Source organism: Saimiri boliviensis, chromosome 6, assembly GCF_048565385.1.
Source record: "Saimiri boliviensis isolate mSaiBol1 chromosome 6, mSaiBol1.pri, whole genome shotgun sequence".
Taxonomy (NCBI): Eukaryota; Metazoa; Chordata; class Mammalia; order Primates; family Cebidae; genus Saimiri; species Saimiri boliviensis.
In genome coordinates this window covers 99,837,367-99,864,389 of record NC_133454.1, presented here as the reverse complement: position 1 = coordinate 99,864,389, position 27,023 = coordinate 99,837,367, and the positions used below count along the sequence as shown (strand labels likewise).

General features: G+C 31.7%; 1 protein-coding gene across 5 annotated transcripts in view; it reads left to right on the top strand.

Annotated features, from left to right (window-relative positions):
- Positions 1-27,023, top strand: part of IMMP1L (inner mitochondrial membrane peptidase subunit 1) — a 70,769-nt gene that overhangs the window by 17,229 nt on the left and 26,517 nt on the right. For all 5 annotated transcript variants that reach the window (XM_010332644.2, XM_010332690.1, XM_010332559.2 and 2 more), the window contains 3 exons: positions 1,563-1,675; positions 21,362-21,495; positions 23,971-24,059. In XM_010332644.2, the coding sequence (XP_010330946.1) occupies positions 21,391-21,495; positions 23,971-24,059 (194 nt within the window). In that variant the 5' untranslated portion in view covers positions 1,563-1,675; positions 21,362-21,390. The remainder of the gene's footprint in view (positions 1-1,562; positions 1,676-21,361; positions 21,496-23,970; positions 24,060-27,023) is intronic.

The following is a 27,023-nucleotide window of genomic DNA, read 5'->3' as shown; positions in this document are numbered from 1 at the left end:
AATAAATTGCGATAAAATTCTATTGATTTAGAGAAGGTGGTTACTCAGTATTTATTCACATCAATGTAGTAAGATCCTAAGTTACCTAAATTAACTATTAGAAAGTGGTTGTCTCTCAAGTTTTTTATAACGAGTGTGTGAGATTAAATTTCCTTGAAATTTTCACGTTTCAAGATAGAATTTAAAGCAGTTTCTTTAATTAAATAACTCAGAGGAAAACTGTTATGAATAACATATAATTTAAGTATATTTACTTGTGTCTTCCAATTATGTGAGATTTTTAAGATTGTTAAGATCAAGCGTGGTGCTTGTAGGTGAATGAAAGGATATATTTAAACAGACTATTGTTATAGGAAAAAACTCATTTTTAAAGGTACTGGGATAAAAGAAAAAAAGTGGTAGGGTCATAAAGAGAGGAGATTGCATTAAAATTTTGGATTAATACAGAAATGCATTACAAAAGAGAAGGAAGATAGATTGGCAGAAATGAGGAGTTACCAGAAAAGTGAAATGTGTAAAGGCAAAGGCAAGAGATAGGATGAGAAGACTAAGGAGAGCAAAAGATGGTAAGTAATGCAATGAATAGTTTACTACTAAAGAGTAGAAGGTTAATATATCAGTGTTTCTTGCAGCTTCAGTCAAATTAATGGTAATTATTAGAGTGTAACCATATTCCTTGTATCATTCGCCCAAGTCAAACTGCTGTGTCATTTTGCCAGAAAATAGGAAGTATTTTACATATTCTTTAAATTTCAAGTAAATGTTTTATTATTTATATATTAATAACATATTGATATATGATATTGTATATGTAATTATATATATTTAATAGTGAATATGCATACATTATCTTGTTTTAAAGACAAAAATTTGCTTTTCCTGGTAGACACTGAAAGGTCACATGTAAACCCACTACAAGCAAACTTGAACATTTCAAATGAAAATGAATTTTTTTTCTCAGTCATAAGAACTGACCTAGAATTATTATAGTTGACAATGAGGCAGGTTTTGACATCCAAGTCTGTATCAAAAATATTGTTTTGCCTTTGTCATAACTGGTCATGAGGTTTTTTTACAGTATCACCACATTCCTCATATTCAGTGCATATCTAATTAGTCTTATATCACCAGCATTGCAGTCTGCTTTTCTGCTCCTTTTTTTTCTTTAAAGTTAACCTCAGTTGTTCATGGTAACCCGTAGAAGTTAATGTTTGTATCCTCTCTATATCTCACTTTAGAAGAGTTTAGTGAACTGTTGATGGTTGCTTTGTCAACTCATTTAACTCTTGGACCATAGTTCTTTCTAGGTTGATATCATATAATCTATTAGCTATTACTTTCTTCTTTGACCTAAATTCTCTGGTGGATAAAGGACATTAATATACTCTTTTTTTAAGTTATTTTTTCCAAAGTGTCATCAAATTCCTGAATTCAAGATCTCATGGACCCATTAAGGGGAAGATGCACCTTTGCAGTTGTCATTCAGTCATAGTATATGCGAATTCAATTCAATATGGTTGAAAAAAGCTTTCACCTAATATAATTTTGATTTCCTGCTTTAGGATTCCTGAAATCATGGATCACCCACATACGCTTTGAGACATGCTTCATTTTTTTTTTACTGGAAGCCCTGTGACTTCCCTAAAAATTGAATGAATTATAGAACAGATTTACGGTAAGTGAGCTTTTCCCTCCTTTTTTTTCTGTCAGTTTCATGTTCAACTTAACACTTATGACTGTTGTAATACGGCTCCCTGCTGGACACAATGTAATTTTGTCAAGTTGGCATTTAATAGACGGGCAAATAACTAGTTAGTTGGACCCACTAAGGAAAGGAATCCTTGGCTGCATTCACAAAAAACAATAGTATTCAACAAAAGCAACTATTATTATAAAGGTGCTATACTATTGCCATCATATTGTTACCTGGAGCCTGATGAAAGTACTGATAGTCTTGTTTAAAAATTTCATCGTCTGCTTCCCGTTGAGCAGTATCTAAAACTTGTAATAACTGTTCACATTGAGGGATGCTTCTAGGTGGTGGACTTTGAGGATTTTGTAAATCGTGTGGTTTTTTGGTAATGTAGATTAATTTACTATTATTATATCTTCTGTAGTAATTTCCATTCCCTTTACTTTTGTTTTTCCAAAGAAAATATAAAAACTTCCCCAGTGTAATTTACATTAGACATTGTATATCTATGCTATAATCCTGCTATCATGTTTTCTAGTACTCACAGTGTGGGTTTCATCTGTAGAGACTGTGACCTACCGTTAAGTCATGGGCCTTCATGTTGTGTGCATACACAAGTGCTCCCAGAATTATTTTTAAATGTGTGAAAATTAAAAGTGTATTTCTTCCTACCTTAAAACTAAACTATTGCATTTTTTGGAATTCAGCATGCCTCAAATTATTACCTGAATTATCATTTGGAATTTTTTTTAAATAAGCATACATTTTCTTGAAAAGAAGGTAGAGTGACAGATACAACATGGAGCTGCTAAGCCAAGATCTAGCAGGATAACTGATCTTATATTATTTAAAGGCCTGGTAGTATTTTGTAGCCATTGAGTAAGCCTCTGAAATCCACTTTTAATTAGGATTGTGGAGAATTAGGCATAGTAACTGATTTATTATTAAAATATTGCAATAAAAAATAGAAATGTAGAGCAAAGAAATTGTTGATAGCAGAAAGGAGTCCTTCCTTTTTTATAAAAATATATTAGTGTTATTTTAGAAAATATATAATTATAATTTTTTGTTGTAAAATGTAGTGATACAGTAATATAAAGGTATAACAATGAATAATTATAAATTAAACATACAGCAAACATCTATGTAACCACAGAGTTTTACTGGCATCCCAGAGACCCTTGGTATACTCTTTCTTTCTTTCTTTTTTTTTTGAGACGGAGTTTTGCTCTTGTTACCCAGGCTGGAGTGCAATGGCACGATCTCAGCTCACCACTACCTCCGCCTTCTGGGTTCAGACAATTCTCCTGCCTCAGCCTCCTGAGTAGCTGGGATTACAGGCACGCGCCACCATGCCCAGCGAATTTTTTGATTTTTTATATTTTTAGTAGAGACGGGGTTTCACCATGTTGATCAGGATGGTCTCGATCTCTTGACCTCGTGATCCACCCGCCTCGGCCTCCCAAAGTGCTGGGATTACAGGCGTGAGCCACCGCACCTGGCCACTCTTTATTTTCTTTAGAGGTAACTAGTATCATGACTTTTATGGTAATTATTTATACAACTTTCAATATAATTTTGTTACTTTATACGTATTCCCAAGCAATATGTTTACTTTTTTGCCTCTTTTTTTATGGAATTGTGTATTCTTTCTTCCTTTACTCAGCATTATGTTTTGAAGAGTTATCCATGTAGTTATTTGTAGTTTTACTTCATTCATTTTTGTTACTATGTACTATCCCTTTGAATTAAATGTGCCAGAATTTATTCATCTATTCTACTGTTGGTAGATCATTGTGTTGATTTTAGTATTTGATGACATTGCTGAGAATGTTTTTTAAAAAATATCCTGGTTGCATATCATGTGTTTTTGTGTTTTTAATCTGTCAGGTGAGTAATTTATTTTGGCTAGAAGATATTTAATTCAGTATCACAGGGTAATTGATTATAGTGGTATTTTAAGTGAGTTAATGAAAAATTTGTTATATCCTGACTGTAACAATATTAAATGTTGGGGAAGATTCTAAAATGATTATCATTTCTTTTATTGTAGGCCTTATATATATAGTAAAATGACATATAGTAGTTTGAGATAGTTTAAATATAGAGTACATACAGATAGATCTAGTTATAGCATTGATGTAGATACAGGACCTACTGCAGTCACTCTGTTTCACTTTGTTAGCACACTCATTCTATTTAGTAACAAGTTATGCCTTCTATAACTCCTTCACTTTACTGATGAAGAAACTAAGGAGGACTAGAGAGACAGAGTCACTTGAACAAGGTCATATAGCAAATTGGAGCTAGGAAACCAGACTAACATATCTACTTTGGCAGTTACAACTTAAAGTAAAATGAAATCAGGACATTTCCTTGAGTGAAAATTTGCCTACATAACTTGCAGAAAAAATCAGGTATTCTTTTGACTGTTGACTAAAAACTGACTTAGCGTAGAAAGTTGCATGTCTATGGCAAGGAGAAATCATTACAAAAAAAAAAAAAAAAAAAAAAAAAACGGGGAAAAAATGTTCCTGTCTAAAGCCCCCATAATGTTATTTTACATTATCACAGTTCATCTTCTAAAGACCAGCCACTGTATATTCTGATTTTAATAGAGACATTTTACTTTGAGTACTTCATTCATTAGAAAAATGAACATCTTTGTTTTCTTAACAGAATACATTTAAAATTTTTTTAATGGCTCTGAGTTGTTATTGTGAACATCAGTCATTTTATAGAATTAAAATAAAATTATTTCCTCAGAATCATATGCTATGTTGGACTGTTTTCTTCTAAATTATCCTAGCCTGATAAGCTTTTATGTCCTCAGAGCCACTGTGATGTGTTTCCTCATTTGTTTTATTTTACATTTCCTAGGTAATTCTTACTTTTTGTTGTCAGTGCATTCTGTTTGACTCATATTTAAAATCAACACATTTGCCTAACATTATGTATTACTTATGTCAGAGCTTAAGTATGGTTCTGTCACATCTGCTGACTATAAGAGCAGAGAATTTGTGCTAGCATTTTAAAATTCATTTTAGTATCAGCAACTAGTTTAGCCACTTTGTTTTTACAGGATATTGAGATCTCAGACTGATTTCTGTCTGGCTGATTTCTGCCTGATGTATATGCAACATAGTTTGCCTATCTTTATTTGGGGAATAAAAATGATCCTTTACATGTTTTCTAGCAAAACAGTTGTAGGCTATTGAAACTGATTTACTTAAGGATGAAATCAAATAGGAATTTCAGTGGACTTAAGTGTTTGTTTTCTAATTATTAAACATTTGATAGGATAGACATTGAAATAAAAATAACACATTAGATGATAGTGCCTATTAAAAATGGTGATCATAAAGATTAGATCACCTTTGAAATTATGGCTTAAAAAATATAATACAAGTAACACAGATTTGACTTCATGAAAACATTTAAGTGTTTTAGGAAAACATTCATTTAGAAGTAAAATGCATTTGACTTCTTATCCATTTATAAAGTACTGAATGTGAAGTTTTTAAAAAACTGGAGTAGGGAATATATTTGTTTTTAGACCACAGGAAATACTGGAAAGACAAATAGTTGCTATCCCAGCACATTTAGGCATTAATATGCTGATTTACTGAGTTTATGTAAGGTTTGTTTTTAAATTTGAAAATTTATTTGCTTTTAAACTTACTAAGTCAACAAATTTTACATTTGCATCTGGGAAAAAATTAACCAAGAGCTTTATGGAGTTTATTGCAGTGAGCTTGTCTTTTGAAATTGCCTCATGAACAAACTATTTTAGAGGCCTGAAGAGAGACTTTTTTCAGGATAAATCTGAGATGTATATGTTGTGGAAGTGCAAAATGATGCAACTCCTGTGAAATACAAATTGTTAATTTCTAGAAAAAGACCAATGCATTTACCTCATCTCAGTACCAGTTTTGGGAATTTATTACAGAAATTCTTGTGTATACTTACATAATAACATGTACAGGAGTTTTCATTGTAGCTTTTTATGTGGTAGCAAAAGATTGGAAATCCATTGGTGTCTATTGGTAAGGTGTTGGTTAAAAGAGCTAAGACATAACTATACAATGAAATACTCTACAGCTGTTAAAAAAAAAAGAGGATTTTTTTCTATATGCACATTTGGAAAGTTTTTCATATACCGTTGTTATTTGGAAAAAGCAGAATTCAAAACATAATGTATACTCAACCATTTTTGGTGTAAATTGGGAGGGGAGTAAAACTATATATTCGTATTTGCTTATTTTTACATTAAAAAATCTGGAGGTGTATACAAAATCTAAATCTTTGTGGGGATTAAGAAGAAAACAGGGAAAATGGGACTTTTATTATATTTCTTTTAAATTCATTTTAACTTTTGAATATGTTAATATGTTAGTGGTTGAAAATAATTTTATTTGTAAATCAAATGAGACTAAAAGAAAGGGGTAAGCCTGCTGTATTTACTGTAAACTTAGCTATTTTGTATTCTATTTTCACTAGAGCCTGGCAGATAGTAAGCAGTGAATAAATAAATATTTGTTATACAAACGAAACAACTAAAATAATCTTTGGATGATCCTTCCTAGCTTATCTCTTAAAGCATCTTTTAAATATTAGAAAAAAGTATTATAAATCATATGCTGATTCTAGCATAGAAACAAGGGAAATATATAAGTGGTAGATATGAGATGTATAGTTTATTATCAGATTGTCATGAGGCTTTATTTAATTTGTATGGCATTGATATTAAAGAGTAAATTATATTTTCTAAAATTTCACTGAAAAATTAAAACGAAAGTTTTCAAGGAATTGCTATTAAGTAATATACATTCATGATTAACAAACTAAACCTTATGCATTTGGGAGCAAGAGTGAAAACGGCAAGCATATACTTTGTATACTGCCTTATCTTCTGTACCACTTTAGTTTCCTACATATAAGGGCAAATTTTCAGTCCTGAGACTATTTTAAAAGCTCTGTTATAATAGCAGTATCAGTTACTCCCAACAGGAACACTAGATATCTCTGAATACATGATTGGAATCAGGGTAAGATAATAGGGTGAATGACTGTTATAAATGTCTTCCGTTTATAAACATCCAAGAAGTTAGCTATTTAGTTGAAAATTTGGTTATTCAAATAGATATGGTAAGAACCCTCAGTTTTCTCTCTTAGATTATATACATGTCAGTTTCTAAATTTCTTATGACAAGAATTTTGACTACCTTTGTATATCTGTGTGTTTTTATGTAAAAGTGCCTTCTTTAAAGAAAGCTACACGTACAGAAAAGTGCACACTTTGTAAGTGGATAGCTTAATGAATTTTTCATAAACCAAATATACCAATATAACCAACACCCAGATAAAGTAAAAGAACATTATTACCACTCCAGAAGACACCTTCATGCTTTCTTCTAGTCACTGTGTCTCCTCCCCAACAAGGAGAATCACTGCCTTGACTTTTAATAGCAGAGATTCATTTTTCTTATTTTTTTATTATATATAGAAAATTAAACAGTATAATTTTTTGTGTCTGATTTCCTTTGTTCAACATTGTGTCTTAAGATTTATCCACATAGTTGTAGTTTGTTTTTATTGCTGCATATAGCTGTGAATATGTAACTGTTATTTATCCATTCTACTATTAGTGGACATTTACATAGTTTTTATATAATGCTATTATGAATCTTCTGGTACATATTTCTTATATATCTACACATTTCTTTTGATGATATATCTAGGAGCAAAATTACTGAATCAGCGGTATGTATATGTTCAGCTTTAAGCAACAATGCCAAACAGTTTTCTAAAATGTTTGTATCAGGTTATATTTATAGTTGTCAGAGAGTTCTAGTTGCTCCACATTTCCAACACTAGTTTTTTTACCCCCATCTTTTTCATTTTTCCAGTTCTGGTGTGTATAAATTAGTAATCCCTAATGATTTTACTTTATATTTCCTCAATGATTAATGAAGTTGAGTACCTTTTCATATGTATATTGGCTGTTTGATTGTTTTCTTCTGTGAAGTTCCTGTTCACTTCTTTGGCCCACTTTTCTGTTAGCCTATCTGTCATTTCCTTTGATTTGTAGGAGTTCTTTATATATTCAAAATATGAGTCCTTCATTGATGATAGGTATTGCAACCAATTCTTCTTGTATGAGTTTGTATTTTGGCTCTCTTAATAGTGCTTTTAATGAACAGAAGTTTTTGTCTTTAAAGTAATCTGGTTTATCATGTATGTTTAGTGCTTTTTCATTTTTGTTTAAGTAAAATTTATCTGCTTCAAGAATGTTTTTTTTTTTTTTGGTTTTTCACTAATTTTGCTTTACCTTTTGGATTTAAAACTTTAGTCTGTATTTCCATATTATGCAGTTTTGCAGTGCTTTTGGACTATCTGGAGACAGAAAAATGAGGTGGATTTAGCCCAATGACCATAATGATGTACTTGCTACAAAATACTTCCTTAAGAAAATAGTGTGTTTATTCATGCTCACCTTAAATGCAGTTTTTATATATTACTTTATTTGTTAGTTTGCCTTTAAGGAGAGTCTACTAGAGTATTAAGGGAGGAATTTGGGGATGAAGAGGTAAATGTTATGGTTTTCAATAGTTTAAACAATGATAGTATTCATAAATATGATGAAATACGTAGTTTTATAAAACAATCCCCATTACTTTATTTGGCCATAATCTGGTAAAGCTTAGGATTTTAAATATACCTTTTTTTTTAAATTGAGGGAAAAATTAGGTTTTAACTTTTGTTACCAAATAAAATAGAATGCTAGCTATTTGAAAATTATTTTTATAAAGTTCTTTTAAATTTTGACTAAGATTTATTGTGCAACTTATGAACATTTATGAGGCCTTCATTTATTTTTATTGTTCAAAAATGCTTTCACTGTATGTTCTGATTATGGGCTATGATATTGTAGAAAAGTGTTTTTGCATACCCTGATATTTTAGTTTTTATCTTGCCCATAAAGTATATTATTAACTTCATGATTGTATTACTTAATTTTATATTTATATTTCATAATGAAAGTAATTGCCTGTTTAAAAGTGTTTTTTTTTTTTGTCTCCCATTACAGTGCTGAAATTAAAGAAAAGTGATTGTAGTAACTCCTCACTAAGCATTTAGATATTTTTCAATTGTCAATTGCATTTTTTAATTTAAAGCATCAAATTAAGTATTATTTTATCCTGGCTTTTATTTTAATTCATGCATTTAAAAACCGAAATTCAGATAAGAGATAGTTTGAAAATAAATTCAGTATATTATTTATGAGTGGAGCAACACATTAGCATTGGGTTCACAATAGATCATATCGCTTTATTCCATCTTACAAGCTTAGCAGCGCAAACAGAATAATCAACATATTATTTGGCTGTCATCTGCTGAACAGAAACCAGAGATCACAAGGAGGTTTTCCCTAGCTGTGGTGATGGCCTTTTTGTTCCAAGCCCCCATCTGGGAGGGCCATGGTGTGTTATCATATGGAACGCGGGGTTTTCTGTAATCTGCTTAGCTGCACTGCAGTTTGAATCTTCATTCCATGTTTGTGTAATTTATAATTTTAATGAGACCATGGCTCTTGTGGGCTTTGAAATATATTAAAAGCTCTTTTGTGCATATGCTTTTGTTCTTGCTTAATAGGCTCAGTGTATTTAAAACTGATGAATTTTTATTCATGAATTTGGATGTCTGGAGATTAACTCAGACTGAATATCATTGCACTCATCTATTGATGGTTAGAAAGTTTTTTGTTATTATTATTTTGCTTTTGTGTGTGTGTATGTGTAATTTCTGTGTGATACTTGTAACCAGAAAAGGAATAAACCTACATAATTGCAAAAGGCTAAAAATAGTAGCATGACTATGTCATTAAAAATTGATTTAAATTTTATTCATCTGATTGATATATTTCAATTTCATCTTTAGCGTCAGTGTTTCAGATAGATATTATAAGGGAATAATTATGAAAAACAACATTTAAAATGAGTTAGTACCTTAAGAACATGTTTATATTAAAATCATATTCCAATGTGTGACAAAAATAGACTTTGTGTTTTAATTGTATCAATTGTCTGGTCATTATAAATGAATTATTACCTTTCTTGAATTAAATTATTTTCAGTTTTATTTCTATAAAACCCTTTTTATTAGAGGATTTTTAAAGGAATTTTATTGATGATATGATGAAAAGACTAATAAAAAACAGCCTACTAATAATTTATAATGTTGATCTTTTTATTTTGTGAATATTCTGAAGTATACTAAATGCCTCAAATCTCTATAGTTATTACTTAAATGTATTTTAAAAATTTGACTATAAACAGTTGTAATAACACCATAGATAAAAGTTTATGCCTTTCAAGATCCAAACATGTTTTTTGGAGTTGCTATCTATTGAGCTCCATGAGGGAGTAACACAGACCTCAGTCGTCTTTTATGAAATTGCTCAAGAGACAATTTTTTTTAAACCTATGTTTGTTGGACTAAAGCATTTTGTAACTACATCACATCATTCTTTTTTTATACGTTGATGGTCAGCAGTTTGGCAGGTCTTCTCTTCTCCCACCACTGTCCTTAAACCGAAAGTATAAAATAGGAGCTAAAATGATAGGATTTTATACCTTCTATGCTAAGTTTATCTACCAGATTTGACACTGGAATGTTTGTTCTTCCATAATTAACCCTCTGCTTCAGTATTTTTATTAGTTGCATCATTTCATTTGGCTTAGGAACATATTATTGAAAATATAAGACCTGCTGAAGTGGTGCTTTCCGTTAGAAATATAATATGAATCAGATGTATTTATTTAACTGTATCCAAAATATTATATTTCAATACATAATCAATATAAGCATTAACAAAATACTTTCCCTTTTTTGTATTAAGTCTTCTAAGTCCAATGTGTATTTAATACTTATAGCACATCTCAATTTGGACTAGTCATCTTTCAAGAGGCCACATAAGGCTAGTCCCTTATTGGATAGTATAGTTCTAAAGTAATTACATGATTATAACAAAATGCCATAACAAAAATATGTAATTTTTACATATCCCATTATTTTTCTAGTAATACCCTAGTCAAGGTAACCAAAGAATATTCATATGCTATGTAGTCAAAATTACATAAAGTTCTTTTTATACCACTGATACCATTGGCTTATGTCTTTCTATATGATACATAAAGTCTAATTGTGTCACCTGACTTCTGAGTATCTATCAAACATTATATAGATATGTTTAAAGAGATTGTGATGATGAGTCAGTAATCACTAATGTAATAAATGTGGAGTGTTCCTCAAACCTTGTGGGCAAATTGAACTGCTCAAGTAAGCCATATTGCAAGTACACCAAGGAGCTTAGTTTTACAAGATTCCATGTCAAATCTTAGTACTTTTTTAAATATAAAGCTTACGATGTCCTCTCTTCACATCCATAGAGTTATTCTGGACAGATGTTTTTGTAAATGTATATGAATCTCTGTTTTCATATACATTTGCTGAGAGAAGCTGGTATAGCTGTCAATGTCATGGGTGGAAGACACTGATCATAAAATAATATTTTTTAATTTCTCTAGGATTCTATGCATTTGAAATGTTATGTACATATTTAAATGTGAGGAGAGATTTCTTCACTGATAACTATTTTAAAAACTTACAGTTAAGAATTATAAAACCTTGAATTATAATTGATTTGAATTGATTCAAATATTTTAAAGTATTATAAAATGATTAAGGAAATTTATATAAAATCCTGTAGGCATATATATTTTATCAAAAACGGTCACATATAATTGACCTTACTCAAGTATGACTTAGAGAAAACTATATTTATGAAATCTCTTAAGTTTTTCACATTAGCTACATTTTGAGGGATATTACCTAATTTTATGTAATATCATTTTTAGTTATTAGTCAGTGCCTGCTGTATTCTTTGACTCACTGACATTTTTATTGACTACTCCCTGTGACTCCTGCATTTAAAGTGTTGGCACAAAATGTTAAACTATTCTTTAAACAATACCTCTGGTTTCTTGGAGATGATAAATCCGTCCATTGATTTCCTAATTTTATTATGTACACAGTCAATTGTAATCCAAGATTACAGCAAACAAGATGTTAATTTCTAGACATAATCTATGTACATTTCAATTACAGAGCATGATTGTTATAGAAGCACAGAATAAAAAGGAATAACATTTGTGCTATCCTCACAGGAGCTGTCAATAAAAGATGTAATAGGGGATTTAGGAATCTGGAAATGGCCAACTAATTTATGTGAATCTATTTTATTTCAGCTAGAAAGACCAAGCTCTTTTTCGTCTGCCCTGCATATTGCAGAGCACAGGCTGTCTATACAAAACCAGGCGGCTGCATATGGATAGTCCCTTGATATCATTCACTTGCTGTGTAATCTTATTATGCAAAGTTCTAATCTTCACCTAGAATGAATGCCTCTGGGTCAGAATATAGTCATATCAGGGTTTTTGAGGTCATGTTTTGTGATCCTTAGCTTATTCTTCTAAGTAGGACTGGGATTTAAAGGGTATTCCCCAGATACTAGCAGAGATAGACAGCAGAACCTGCTGCCTTTTTGGAAGACAAGACCAACATGAGGTCCCTGGTAGGATTAAACTTGATTTGTAGCTGTAGGATTTTTTAACAGATGTATTATTGGACAGGGAATAGGGGGCCACCAACACAGCAAAATTGAATCACGACTGACATTCTCAGGGAGTTTGCTGCCTGCTAAAACAGCAGCTGCATGTGGATTTGACTTCTTTCAGGTGAAGCGACTTCCAGTCATTTGGAAAGGATGGGATGAAAAGGAACCTTGGTGATAATTTTGATGTCTGCAAGATTTAGTACCAGTGTAATGGGATTATCGGTAACACCTTCACTGCAGAAAAAGCCACCTGGCGCTATAACTGGCAGCAACTGAGAACTAATCCTTTCCCATCTCTTGGATGTCATTCATGAAGCTCAAAGCTATTTCTCCCCTGCTAACTATGATTAATTTTATAAACAACAACAACAAAAAAAAAATCAGGTGATCAAGGCAAAGAATATTCTCTTTATTATTTATAATATATAATATTATTTTAAGCTATATGACTTAAAAATTATGCAAGACGTATACAAACTGTAAGCTATATGATTCAGAATTTATTAAACTATTCCAAATAGAAAAGTTGATTACTGATATCTTGTTTTTTTTAGTTGAGTGACAGATTACTCTTGGTAGAAATTCATATACGAGATCAAATATTAAATACTTTTATATTCTTTTGGCTATAGAGCTACTATGAAATTAATCAAAATGTCTAGCTGTAAGGAATTGAAATAATTTGTTTTGTCATGTTTTACCTGTTTTTGACTGCTTCAGTTGCTATTGATGAAATGTTTTTGATAAATAAACTTAATATAAAATATATAGACATCTGTATTTTTTATAATGAAAGTAATGCTAGCTGAAACTGCTAATGAAAGGGCTTTTGGTGAAAGTATGTGCTTTTGGTATATAAAAGTATAGAGTAAATATGAATACTGAATAACTTATTTTTAAAAATCGATGGTTCTTAGGTAACTTTTCCTTTAGATGAGGGTTTAGGTGTTTGCTTTAAAAATCAGCGCATTAGTTAATGGATTTTTTTTAGCTTTTATTTCATCTAAAAACTTTATGAAGTACTTTGGTTAGGAGTGTTAATTATTTTAATGTTTTTCTCTAACACGATCCAGTATAGACTGAGAGAAAATGAAGTGAAATTATCCCATCAGTCACCCAAACAGTATGCCAAGACTAGAAAAGATAATTAGTGTTGTCAGTGTTATGATCTTAGAGTACTTAATTTTAAAATATTTATTCATAGAACTTGATTTTTATCTCATAGCTTTTTTGTTAAGTAGCTTTGTCTTTAAAAATAATAAATTATACAGCCTCAGTCTAAATGTTTTTAAACTTTAAAATTTTAACTAAATGTAAGTGACTAAAGTAATTTCTTAAAATTATAAAAATAATGAAAATATCAATTTTATACCTGATGCATGCCATTAATGTACTACCACCTCTGTTTATATGTAGTACCCTTATTCTTTTCCATATAACGTCTTTACTAGAAAAGTCAGCAAATATAATAAATTTATACAGAGTTCACAAGTTTGTTTTAATTGGTTCTAACCTATCGTATTTCAAATTGTGTTTCATAACTTTTACCACATTTTAAATGAATGAATGTTCAGAAAGCTTGCCAGTATTTCTAGTGAACTGCATTATGTTACTTTAAAAAGGACGACTTTTGCCTTGTATTTGTATTTTTGCTGTTTGAAAACATTTTTATTTTATGATGAAAGAGTTACTCATGAAATAAATGAACTGAAATCTTTTTTTTATTTTTAAAATAAAATCACTTATTTTAAATCTAAAATATTTGGTTTATGTGTAATTTCACATTACTTTGCCAGGTAGGCTATTACCTCAGCATAATTTTCTGTGGTAGTTTGTAATATTATATATTTATTTTTTAAAGTAGTTTTGCATTCAAAACAGAATTTGGAAGCTTTTATTAAACCTAATCAGTATTTACTTTCTCACTTTTTATTCAGGTATTTACTGAACAGCTCTTGAGAGTTAGTATTTTTTCCTTCTCCATTCTGGGTGTCATTCTGATTTGATTAGAGATGGTTATTTTCTTTTGAAAGTCCCAAATAAACTCATCTGAAGTAAATTTAACATAAAACATATAAGATTTTCTCAATGTCATGTATTCATTTCATAAAAATATAGATTATTTGAATTTTAATATCTGTTGATAACTTAGAAGAAATTTGGCTTATCTTAAAATGCTAGATACTAATTTAATTTGTAGCAAGGCAACTCATGTTGTCAGTAAGACTTAAGGGAAGTATTTTTGGAGGTAAGAGAGTGGGATATAGGATGAAATGAGAAGACATTTTTTAGAAAGGATGATAAGTCAGGTGTAACAAAGAATAGGATGGGCCTGGGCATTGCGGCGTCTGCCTCTGGTCCCAGATACTTGGGAGGCTGCAGTGGGAGAATTCTCTGAGCCCAAGAGTTGGAGGCTACAGTGAGCTCTGATTGTGCCATATGCACCTCAGTCGAGGGGACAAAGGGAGACTGTCTTAAAAAGAAAAAGAATAGGATAAGAATCATATGAGTTCTTGATTATTTAAGAGATAAACTTTTTTTTCTTTGTTGGTGATTTATAAAACTTATGTCTCTAAGAGCCATTTAAGAACTGTGGCACTGTGAGGGTTAGCCTATGATAATGCTAAGTGATATTCTTTTTAAATTAATATTATTCTTCTGTTGTTCATATAACTGCTATGTTGTTTTGAAATAGATCATTTAGTAGTTGGGGGATTATTGGTGAATAAATGTGGTGGTTTTGGTATTTTACTTTTTGGAAGGTGATGCTTTGTTACAATAAAATGATCAACTTCTTACTCTTTTTATAAATATGAGGTGAGTTTCGATTTGGGGTATATGTAAAAATGTGAACTTTGGAAAATACCACTGGACTAATGAAATACTTTGAAATATTAGCATTATAATGTTTACCTGATGAAAATTTATAGAATTATCCTAAAGTTAACATTTACTTTAAGGATAATGAATGAGTAAATTTTGTCAAGTCTCTGAAAATACTGAGTATGTGTCAGTGCTCTTAAAGGACAGGATAAAGTCCTTTACTGGACTTCCTTCCTGGAGCTTATTAAAACTATAGACTCTGCAGCTGTGTTCCCAGAGAGTCTCATTCATTAGCTCTGTGATGCAGGATGAGAATCATAGGAATCGCAGGGAGCCTGGGAATTTGGATTTTTAATTTTAAATTTTGGTTGTTAGTAGGTTTCCATGTTGTTTTGATGCTGCAGTCGCATTTGAAGCAGTATTCACTGCTTTGAACCTTAAAGTAATGGCAGTTATTTCCTCTGCTAATGAAACAAAATAAACAGGTTTGGTGTTTTTTTCTAAATTTTTTTGAGACTGGGTCTTGCTCTGTTGCCCAGGCTGGAGTGCAATGGTAAGATCATGGCCCACGACAGGCTTAACCTGCTGGGCTCAAGTAATAGTTATTGAATGAATGAAGTCACCCTTTTTTTCCCAACTATTTGTTTCTTAGAAGTTTTATTCTACAAAAAAGGTAGTGCAGTATACATTTATGTACACTTCACTTGGATTTAACAATGAGCATTTTCCACATTAGCTTTGTCTTCTTCCATATATAGTAAGCGTATGTATGTATATATGTGTGTATCAATTTGTCTTCATCTCTTTGTATACATGATTATTAGCAGAAGTGAACCATATGAAAGGAAGTTGCAGTCATAGCATTTTTCTCAAAATAATTCCATGTTTATCTCCTATGGACAAGATCATTCTCCTGCATACTATGATATTGTTAAGAAATTTAACACTGAAACAGTGATATATTTTTATGTACAGTATTCATATTTACCCAGTTGTCCCCTGGTCTTTTATAGCTTTCTGTTTTCTTTTGCTCTGGGATCCAGTTCAAGATTTCATATTGTATTTGGTGTCATGGCTTTCTATTTTCTTGTAGTTGAAAACAATACTCTTAGTATGATTTTTCCTTTCATTAAATTTATACTTTTTAAGTGTTCGAGCTGGCTGTCTTGTCAAATGTCTGCAATATGGATGTGTCTTTATTGTTCTTGATTGGATTTGGGTTACACATTTTGGGCAAGAATAGCACACAGATGATGATGTACTTGTCATTCCATTGGCAAGAGGCTGCATGATATCAGTATGCTGCTAAATTTGGTTATTTAGTTAAGATAGTATTTGCCAGTTCTTCTTATTGTAAAGATACATTGTTACCTCTGTAAAAAAAAATTATCTACTTTGATACTTTTCAGATATCCTGTTGATCAACAATATTTCACCCAGTGTATTTTAATATGTATTAATGGCCCTTGTCTGAATCAATTATTACACTGGTGATCATTTTATCATTCCTTTTACATTTATTAGCTGTCATGTTTTGGTAAAGAACTTTCCTGTCCCCAACATGTGCATCTTTTTAAAATTTTCATTTTTAATTTAATGTATTATTTTTTACTGTTATTATTCTTAGGCTCATAATTGTCCCAAATTTGCCCATTGTATAACTCCTCGTAATGGTTCCTTTGTTTTCATCAGTCTTTGAGCACTGACTGTTCTGGTCTGGTGGAGAATGATACTTAGAAACTAAAAATGTGGGCACTAAGTGTGCTAATAATTACTGCAGTGTCATTGCTTCCTGCATGGCCTTTTCAAAGTGGATAGAGCTAGGATGACATATTTTTTATAGGCAGTCAGACAAATATATATATTTATTTATTTAGATACATTCGTTTTGATAACTGAAGTTCATTCTTAATCTCCCATTCCGTATTCGTTGCTTCTTTTTCTCACAGTGAGAGACCTAATACTCAACAACTTAAATGTTTGCTCACTTTTACCATCTGAAGTATACGTATAATACTACAAGTAACAACAAACCTACTAAGATACATTCTAGATTTGCTTCTATTTTTTTCTTTTATGTTTAGTTAATATGTAATAATTGTATGTATTAATGGAATACAGTGATTTTGTTACATGTATACAGTGTATAATGATCAAATCAGGGTAATAAGCATATCCGTCATCTCAAATACTTATCATTTCTTTATGTTGTGAACATTAAAGATCTTCTTGTAGCTTTTTGAAAATATGCAGTACATTAACCAGGCATGGTAGCTCACACCTGTAATCTCAGCACTTTAGGAGGCTGAGGTAGGCGGATCATGAGGTCAGGAGTTTGAGACCAACCTTGCCAACATGGTGAAACCCTGTCTCTACTAAAAATACAAAAAATTAGCCAGGTGTGGTGGTGCATGCCTGTAATCCCAGCTACTCAGGAGGCTGAGACAGGAGTATCACTTGAACCCCAGTAGGTGGTGATTGCAGTGAGCAGAGATGAAACCATTGCACACTAGCCTAGGTGACAGAGCAAGACTGTCTCAAGAAAAAAAAAAGAAAATATTCAATAAATTATGGCTAACTGTGTTCACCCAACAGTGCTACAGAAGGCAGGAACTCATTTCTCCTATCTAGCTATAATTTTGTATCCATTAACCAATTTCTCATTTTTCCTCCCACCTCCCCTTTCAAGCCTCTGATACCCATAATTGTACACTATACTTCCATAGGCTTAATTTTTTTTAAGCACCCACAGATGAGTGAGAACATAAGATATTTTTCTTTGCCAGATTTATTTCTCTTAACATAATGTGCCCCAGGGTAATTCATGTTGCTTTGAATGACAGGATTCCATTCTCTTTGTGGCTGAATAGTATTCCATTGTGTATATATAGCATGTTTTATTTATCCATTCATCTGTTGATGGATATTTTGGTTGATTTTGTGTCTTAGCTGTTGTGAATAGTAGCTCAGCTGCAATAAACATGGGGATACAGGTATCCTTTTGAGATACTGATTTCCTTTCTTTTAGAATAATGCCCAGCAGTGGGATTGCTGGAATTATTTTGTGATTCTGTTTTGAGTTTTTAAAGAAACCTCCACACTGTTTTCCTTAGTGACTGTACTAATTTATATTCCTACGAACAGGGTGTGTGAATTTTCTTTTCTCTGCATTTTTGCCAGCACTTACTTTGTCTTTTTTGATAATAATCAGTCTAACTGGGGTAAGATGATATATGATTGTGGTTTTGACTTGCATCTCCCTGAAGATAGTGACATTAAGGTCTCTCTGTATATAGATTTGTTGGCCATTTGTATGTTTTCTTTTGAAAAATGTCTATTGAGATCATTTGCCCACTTTTTAATTGGGTTATTTGGGTTTTTTGCTATTTGAGTTCCTTGTATATTTTGGATATTAGTTCATGTCAGATGCATAGTTTGCAAATATTTTCTTCCATTCAACATGTTGTCTCTTTACTTTGTTGTTTTTATTGCTGTGCAAAAAGCTTTTCAGTTTAAGTCCCATTTGTCTATTTTTGTTTTTTCTTGCCTGTTCTTTTGATTTCTTAGCCATAAAATCTTTGCCTAGATCAATGTCTTGAAGTGTTTCCCCTATAGTTTTGGTCTTATTTATAAGTGTGTAATTTATTTTAAGTTGATTTTTATATATGTTGAGAGATATGGGGACTAGTTTTGTCCTCTGCATGTGGATATCCAAATATTCTAGTACGTTTATTGAAGAGATGTTCTTTGTCCAGTATATGTTCCTGGCACCTTGTCAAAAATCAGTTGGCTCTAAAAGCATGGATTTATTTCTGAGTTCTATTCTGTCCCATTGGTCTGTGTGTCTTTATGCCAATACCATGTTGTTTTGGCTACTATAACTTTGTAGTGTATTTTAAAGTCAGGTACTGTAATACTTCCAGCCTTATTCGTTTTGTTCAATATTGCTTTGGTTATTTTGGGTCTTTTGTGGTTCTGTATGAATTTTAGGATTGTTTTCTAATTCTGTGAAAAATGACTTTGGTATATTGATAGGGATTGCATTGAATTTTTAGATCACATTGTGTAGTGTGGTCATTTTAACAATATTAATTCTTCCAATTCATTAGTATGGGCTATTTTTATTTTTTGTGTCCTCTTCAATTCCTTAATCAGTGTTTTTATAGTTTTAATTGTAGGGGTCTTTCACCTTCTTGGGTAAATTTATTCCTAGCTATATTTTAAATATTTTATAGCTATTTTAAATGGGAATGCTTTATTGATCCCACTGAATTTTTATTCAGCTAGATCATTCTTGGTGTATAAAGTGCTACTAATTTTTGCATGCTGACTTTGTATCCTGCAACTTTACTGAATTCATTTATCAGTTCTAAAAGTATTTTTGGTGAAGTCGTTGGGTTTTTCTTTATATATAAGATCATGACATCCATAACGAGGATAGTGACTTCCTCTTTTCCAATTCAGATGCCCTTTATTCCTTTATTTTGCCTAATTGCTATGGCTGGGATTTCCATTAGTATGTTGAATAACAGTGGTGGAAGTAAGTATTTGTGTCTTGTTCCAGATCTTAGAGGACAGACTTTCAGCTTTTCCCCCATTAAGTATGATATTAGCTGTGGGTTTGTCATATATTGCCTTTTATTGTTTTGAGGTATGTTTCTTCTGTGCCTAATTTCCTGAGAGTTTGTATCATGAAGTGATGTTGACATTTATCAAATGCTTTTTCTGCATCTATTGAGATCATTGTATGGGTTTTGTTCTTTATTCTATATCACACTGATTGACTGGCATGTGTTGAACCATCCTTGCATGCCTGGGATAAATCCCACCTGATCATGGTGTATTATCTTTTTAATGTGTTGTTGGGTTCAGTTTGCTAGTATTTTATTGACAACTTTTGCCTCTGAGTTCACTGGGGATTTTGGCCTGTAGTTGCTCTTTTGGTGTGTCTGGTTTGGGCATTAGGCCAATGCTGACCTGGTAGAATCAATTAGGAAGAATTCTCTCAACTTCCAGTTTTTTAGAGTAGTTTGAGAAGAATTGGTGTTAGTTCTTGTATATGTTTGGTAGAATTCAGAGGAAGTCATCTGATGCTGGGCTTTTCTTTGTTGGGAGACTTTTTATTACTGGTTTCATCCTTTACCAACTTTGTGATGATAATGAGCAATAATAAGCAAGTTACTTTACTACTCTTAGGCTTTTTATTTTCTTATCTATAAATTGAGGATGGTAATAATATCTGTCTTATGCAGGTATTACATGTGAAGCTTGACATGTTAAGCAGAAGCTACATATTATTATTGATGTATTTTAATAAATTTGAGAATAGAATAATGTAGCATAGGCCTAAGAGTTAGGCTATTAGTTGAGAAATGCACCATACATAGTTGTAACAGTTAAACAGGAAAAGACACATACTTTATAGAGTTAAATAGGAAAGGACAGAAACATTATAGATGAAGATTTTAAAATTTTATGTAGCTTTAAAAATTTTGAAATGGTTTTTTATGCTGTTGTTTCATAGTATTTATGTGTTCCTTTTGTTATGTCAGTAGTTAATAGCTCACAAATGAATGTAACTTTATAATTTATGAAGTACTTTGACATATGTTGCTAAATTTGATTCTAAGAATCATTCTGAGATATTATTTCTACTAGGCTCCAGAAAGGTTAAGCAATTTGTTCAAGATTATACAAGTTAGTAAAATAACCAATGTGAAACTTGAATCTCCGTATACCTATTCTAGTGATTTCTCCATTATTTCCTATTACATGGCAAGAAAAATACATAGCAAGGAACAACTGTGGAAAAACTGCTATTAGTCCTTTGAAAGAGTTAGTATCTTTTCCTAAGCATCGGCCTTGTAGAAGAAATAAGTAAGACATGAAAGGGGACAGACTAGTTCAGAATCTACTAATTATATAATTCATATATAGACCCAGTGACGTTTGAATATAAACTTTGATAAATCAAAATCTTTAGTGGCTATCATTTGCCATTTAAAATATCATTAGTAGAACTGATAATAAACTCTTGCCTTCTTGCACCAAATTGTATTATGCACTTTCTACATTTGGGGTGATTGTAAAATATTTTTACAATAGAGCTATTTCTTAAGTGTTTTTAAATAGTATTGATCATGAAACTTTTTGAAATTTACCATCAGGCCAATGGTGGCAGAGTCTACATAGAACTATGCTTCGTGGTGTTCTGGGGAAAACGTTTCGACTTGTTGGCTATACTATTCAGTATGGCTGTATAGCTCATTGTGCTTTTGAATACGTTGGTGGTGTTGTCATGGTAAGTTTTTATGTTCAAGAATATTCATCTTAAATATATACTTTTTTTCAAATAGAAGGAAAATTTGTTTTTCCTTTTACGATAGTTGAAGTTATTAGTGAATAAAATGTGAAAGTTAAAACATAAATTTTTTAAAATATTGGGATAATGAGAGAGTGTGTTTAAATTGGCACTGATATAAGGTATAAGGACCATTACTTAAATATTTTCTGTGTTCTCTTTCTAATGGGCACAAAAGGTCCTTTTGAATAGTATACAAATAATAGTTGTTACCATTTATTGAATCCTGTTTACTGTGTTTCAGGATATATTCGATGTTTTACACTTATTAACTCATTTAATCTTTTACACCTCTGTGAGATACTTATAAGTAATCCATTATACACATGAGGAAATGAACTGAGAAAGCTTAAGTAATTTACTTGTTCCAGGTCCCACAGTTAGTCAGTAGGAGACTTGAAATTTCAACACATATTAGTCTAGTTTTCAAAATTATACCTCATGACCACAATATTTAACTATAATTAAAACAAATTTAATCACATAAGACAGATTATTAATCTAATTAAGACTGATTATTCTGCCTAATGTCTATATTAAAATGTTAAAGCTGCTCCCTATCCCCAACTAATACTTTTTCTTAACATTGTATGAGGAAACTATGAACCATGGCTGTTGATTCAAGCCTTTTGCCATGTAAATGAAAGAATAAGTTGATTGACCAGCCAGTCAATGGTTTTTTAAATTATTACTGTTTTTTTTTTTTAAATTAGGTTTACTTTATTAGATTAGCAGTCTTAACCTCAAGTTAAGCTGGAAATGTATATATTTAACTGAACCTTCCCTTCTTTTTTTTCTTTTTTTGTTTTTTTTTTTTTTGAGATGGTTGTACTCTGTTGCCTGGGCTGGAGTGGAATGGTGTGATCTCAGTTCACTGCAGCCTCCGCCTACCAGCCTCAAACAATTCTTGTGCCTTGGTCTCCTGAATGAGTCTCCATGATGAGACTACAGGCATGCATCACTATGCCTGGCTAATTTTTGTATTTTTAGTAGTGATGGGGTTTCACCATGTTGGCCAGGTTGATCATGAACTCCTGGCCTCAAGTGATGTACCCACCTTAGCCTCCCAAAGTTCTGGGATTACAGCTATGAGCCACCGCACCTGGCCGAAACTTGTCTTGATTTTTTTGTAAGTTAGATTGGTACTTCCAAAGGTAGCAAACAAACTTTCATTGCATTTCTTGTTATTTCTGCCTGAGTAGGAACTTTTGAGTAAAAAGTTTTATTTACAAATAAATAGAGACTGTTGTATTTAGATTTTTAAGTGGCTATGATAATTTTTTCCGATTCTGAGGTAGAGGTTGAGTATCCCATATCTGAAATGCTTGGGACCAGAAGTGTTATGGATTTTAGATTTTTTTTTTGATTTTGAAATATTTGTATTCATAATGAGATATTTTTGGGATGGGACCTAAGTCTCAACACAAAATTCATTTATATTTCATATGTACCTTGTGTGCATAGCCTGAAGGTAATGTTATACAATACTTGAAAGAATTTTGTACATGAAACAAAAATCTGGACTGTATTTTGGCTGTGATACATCACATGAGTCAGATATGGAATTTACCATTTATAGCATCATGTAGACACTCAGAACATTTTAGATTTTAGAGCATTTAAGATTTCAGGCTTTTTATTAGGGGTGCTCAACCTGTATATATCAATATTATTGTTTTGAGACATACAAATAGGAAAATCTTTAATTGCTTCATTGTAAAGATGGGGTCTCTCTAGGATGCCAGGTCTGGTCTTGAACTCCTGGCTTCAAGTGATTCTTCCAAAATTTTGGGATTACACGTGTGAGCCACCATACCTGGCCATGAAAATCTTTAAAGTCCATCTCATCATGCTAGTATTTTTCAGAAGAAAATTTAAGTTGCAGCCCCATGAAATGAGTAAGTAATTCTCTTGGAAGAGGAAGACGGGCATAAACTCATTGAGAATAGTATAATACCATTTAATAAGTTATCATGTTCACTGGATCATATCTAATAATAATAAGAAAATGAATCATCCCCTCATTCATTCAACCAATATGTATGGTTTATCAGTTTTGTACCAGACAGTGTTCTTGGCTTTGGTTATATAGCTGGGAACATCAGGGAGAAGATCTCTGCCTTCATGGAACTGACATTCTATAGGGTGCCTAAATTTGGAAACATACATAATGTTATTTTATTCAAGCATTATAATGTGAAATCAATAAACCATTTATTCTGTGTTTGTCTATGTTTTCAGACTTATTGGTTACTCTGGAGTTGAACTTATTTGAGAACTGGCTAATTTTTATGAATCATCCCCTAAGCTTTAAGAACATTTGCTTGATTTTCTTTCTTTTAAGCCTGTTTAAATGATTTATATTAAATTTAAAAGGCATTTTGAACTCAGATTACAAATTACCTCTCTTTTCAGTGTTCTGGACCATCAATGGAGCCTACAATTCAAAATTCAGATATTGTCTTTGCAGAAAACCTTAGTCGACATTTTTATGGTATCCAAAGGTAAATTCCAGTCATGGATGTATTAAATTTACAGTGAAAATACACATACACATGATACCTTTTCTCCAGTTCCTTAAGTTTATCTTTAAAAACTCTTTTATAAATAACCACATTAATGACCAGCTTGATAAAATTTTGAGTCAAGTATTTTCTTTCAGTTTGAGAAATGGTTAATAGTTTCTCAAACATGTACAATCTCTTGGGTCATTGTATTTCTTGTATCATTGTAAAAACTAATTAGCAGTCCCTTACAATATACATGTGAGCTTTGTTGACTTTTTTTTATTGGGTTTTAGAATGTTTTGAGTTAAGCATTAGGAATTTAGGGATTATATTACATATCCAGTGTTTTTGTTCTTTAATTTTAAAAATAATCCTGTAGTTCTATTGATTGCTGTCCTACTTATTCTCTATATATGGCCTATGATGAGCATTTGATTATTTTAATTTTTTTTTAATTTTCTGATACACATTTCTTGAGATGGGATCTTGCTTTGGCTCCCAGACTGGAGTGCAGTGGTATGATCTCAGTTCCCTGCAGCCTGAATCTCCTGGGCTCCAGTGACCCTCCCCCTCAGCCTCCCAAGTAGCTGTGACTACACATGTATACCACTGCGCACAGCTAATTTTTGTAGTTTTTGTAGAGCCATTTTGCCCAGGCTGGTCTCGAACCCCTGAGCTCAAGCAATCAGTCAACTCACCTCAGCCTCCCAAAGTGTTGGTATTACAGGTGTGAGCCACTGTGCCCATCCCATTTGATGATTTTCAGATTGCATTATTGTATATGGCTGACAACCAGGAATTTTATATATTATGAGTCTCCTGATTAATTATATTAAGTTGAATAATTCCTGGGCAAATAATCACTAAACCTTTTAAAATCCTGTTTCAAATGGTGGTTCCAATCCTTGTGATACCCATTATTCTAATTAAATCCATGAGAATGATTTCTTCCAAATGAATATCAAGTATTAATAATTTAATATATTTTCTCAAGAGCACCTCTGTGACATCCTAAAATTTTGAGTCCATTTGTTTTTTATAATTCTGAAAAAAATCTATGCCAGCTTTCATTTCAGTAAGCTACAAATTTAATTCCCTTGAGCTAGTATTTAGTTTATGGCATAATAAGTAAGTTTAGGCACTTCTCTTTCACTATTCACCTTTGCTATAACCTATTTCACATTATTAAAAATCATGAACAATAGTGTATAAACTGGTCTTTACATTTACTGATCTTTCACCAGCCTTAGATTCTGCAGATAGAAACTCTTGGTCAAGCTTTATGGTTTGGCATGCTCCATAGGTAATTCTTCTTCAAATCCTTTACCCATACAACTTCTAGATAATTAACTGTAGATACAGAATTTATAAAATAAATACTTGTATAATAGGTGTGTGTTGCTCCCTTTTCTTTTTAACTTATATCAAATTATCCTTATATAGCCTTTGAATTAACTGGAGACCTGGCCTCACTGTAGCATGAAGACAAGCTTCTATGTTCCATGCCAGTGACTTTCGATATTCACAATAATATTTGGGCATCCTGAATGAGGAGCTGAACCTGTTGGCTGAATAGTTTTTGAATACCGAGCTGGATAGTTTTTATTTTTTTAAAAATTACTCATTTTATTCAGATAAGGGAAACAACTACATTCAGTAAATGAATTCAGAAATTTTGAAGATCTCATTATGTACTCTATTCATCCAGATTTCAGGACAGCTCAAAATCTGGCATTTATGAGATATATACCAAAGTAACTTTTAGAGCCAAGATAGCTAGCTGGTAACTTCTACTTCAAAAATATTACTGTCCTAAGTATTCTCTTTCTTTTACCTACAGCATAGAATTCAAGATTTTAGGGGAATCTTTGACCCTGGCAAGGGGTCCTTTGTTGTTGGCTGCCTGTTTCTAAATGTAAAATAACCTCCCATTTAGGCAAAAGAATAAAAATTTGCATATCTGGTATCTAAAGCACATGGATTTCTCTTCAGTCAGCTGCACAGAACACTCAACCTTGAGACAGTCAAATTTTTACTACTACTTACTCTTTAAACAAATAGTAGTGAGCACCTAATTTTTAAGATGTACTATACAGTATAGAGAATGTTAAGATTAATGAGATGTTGACACTGGTTTTCAAAAGCTTACTGTGCAATAGAATAATAAGTATGTTTATAAATATAAATGAGAAATTTTTTAATAAGCTTCCTTTTAAAACTATTTGAAGGAGTTAAGAATCCAAGGGCTATCTGTTTTGATCTAAACACTATACATATATCTAGTTAGACTACCAGAAATATAGTTTATATGCTTTCTATGAAACAGCATGATTGAAGTATGATTTCTATGTTGCCATTCAAATGCAAAGTTTGTTTTAAGAGTCATATTGATTATTTGATCAAATAACTTAAGCTTCATTAAACACCCATGGAAAAAGTCTCTTCCTCCAAAGCTATCCAAAATCAACTTTGATGGTATGTTACAATCTTTGCAAATTTGTTTATCTGAACAGATCCACTGACATGGTTCTAGTTGGTTAGAAAGAAAATAGTTTATTCTATTTTCAAAAAGCAATACTGCGTTGCCTCTAAATTACAGAATTTAATGATTTGCTACCTTTCAACTCTTACCAAGAAGAGCCTCAAGAAATCATCATTGTAAATACTGTTTATGCATTTTCTGTAAATTTTCTGATAAAGATGGTATCTTATTCTCACATAAAAATGCTTCTTGTGAATTTCTCTTTGATTTAGTTATTAGGGAAAATTTTGTCTTGCCTCCCAAAATAAACGTTATTTTAAAATTAGTGATTTCCATGTAACTGGTCTTAATTTCTTCTGACTTGGCTCCCAAAGAGTTTCGAACCCGTTTTTAATGCTTCTATAGAGCAGTTATTAGGTTTCAGATTTCATCATCATTTTCCTTTTACTTTTATGGCTTTTAATATTATTTTGACATAT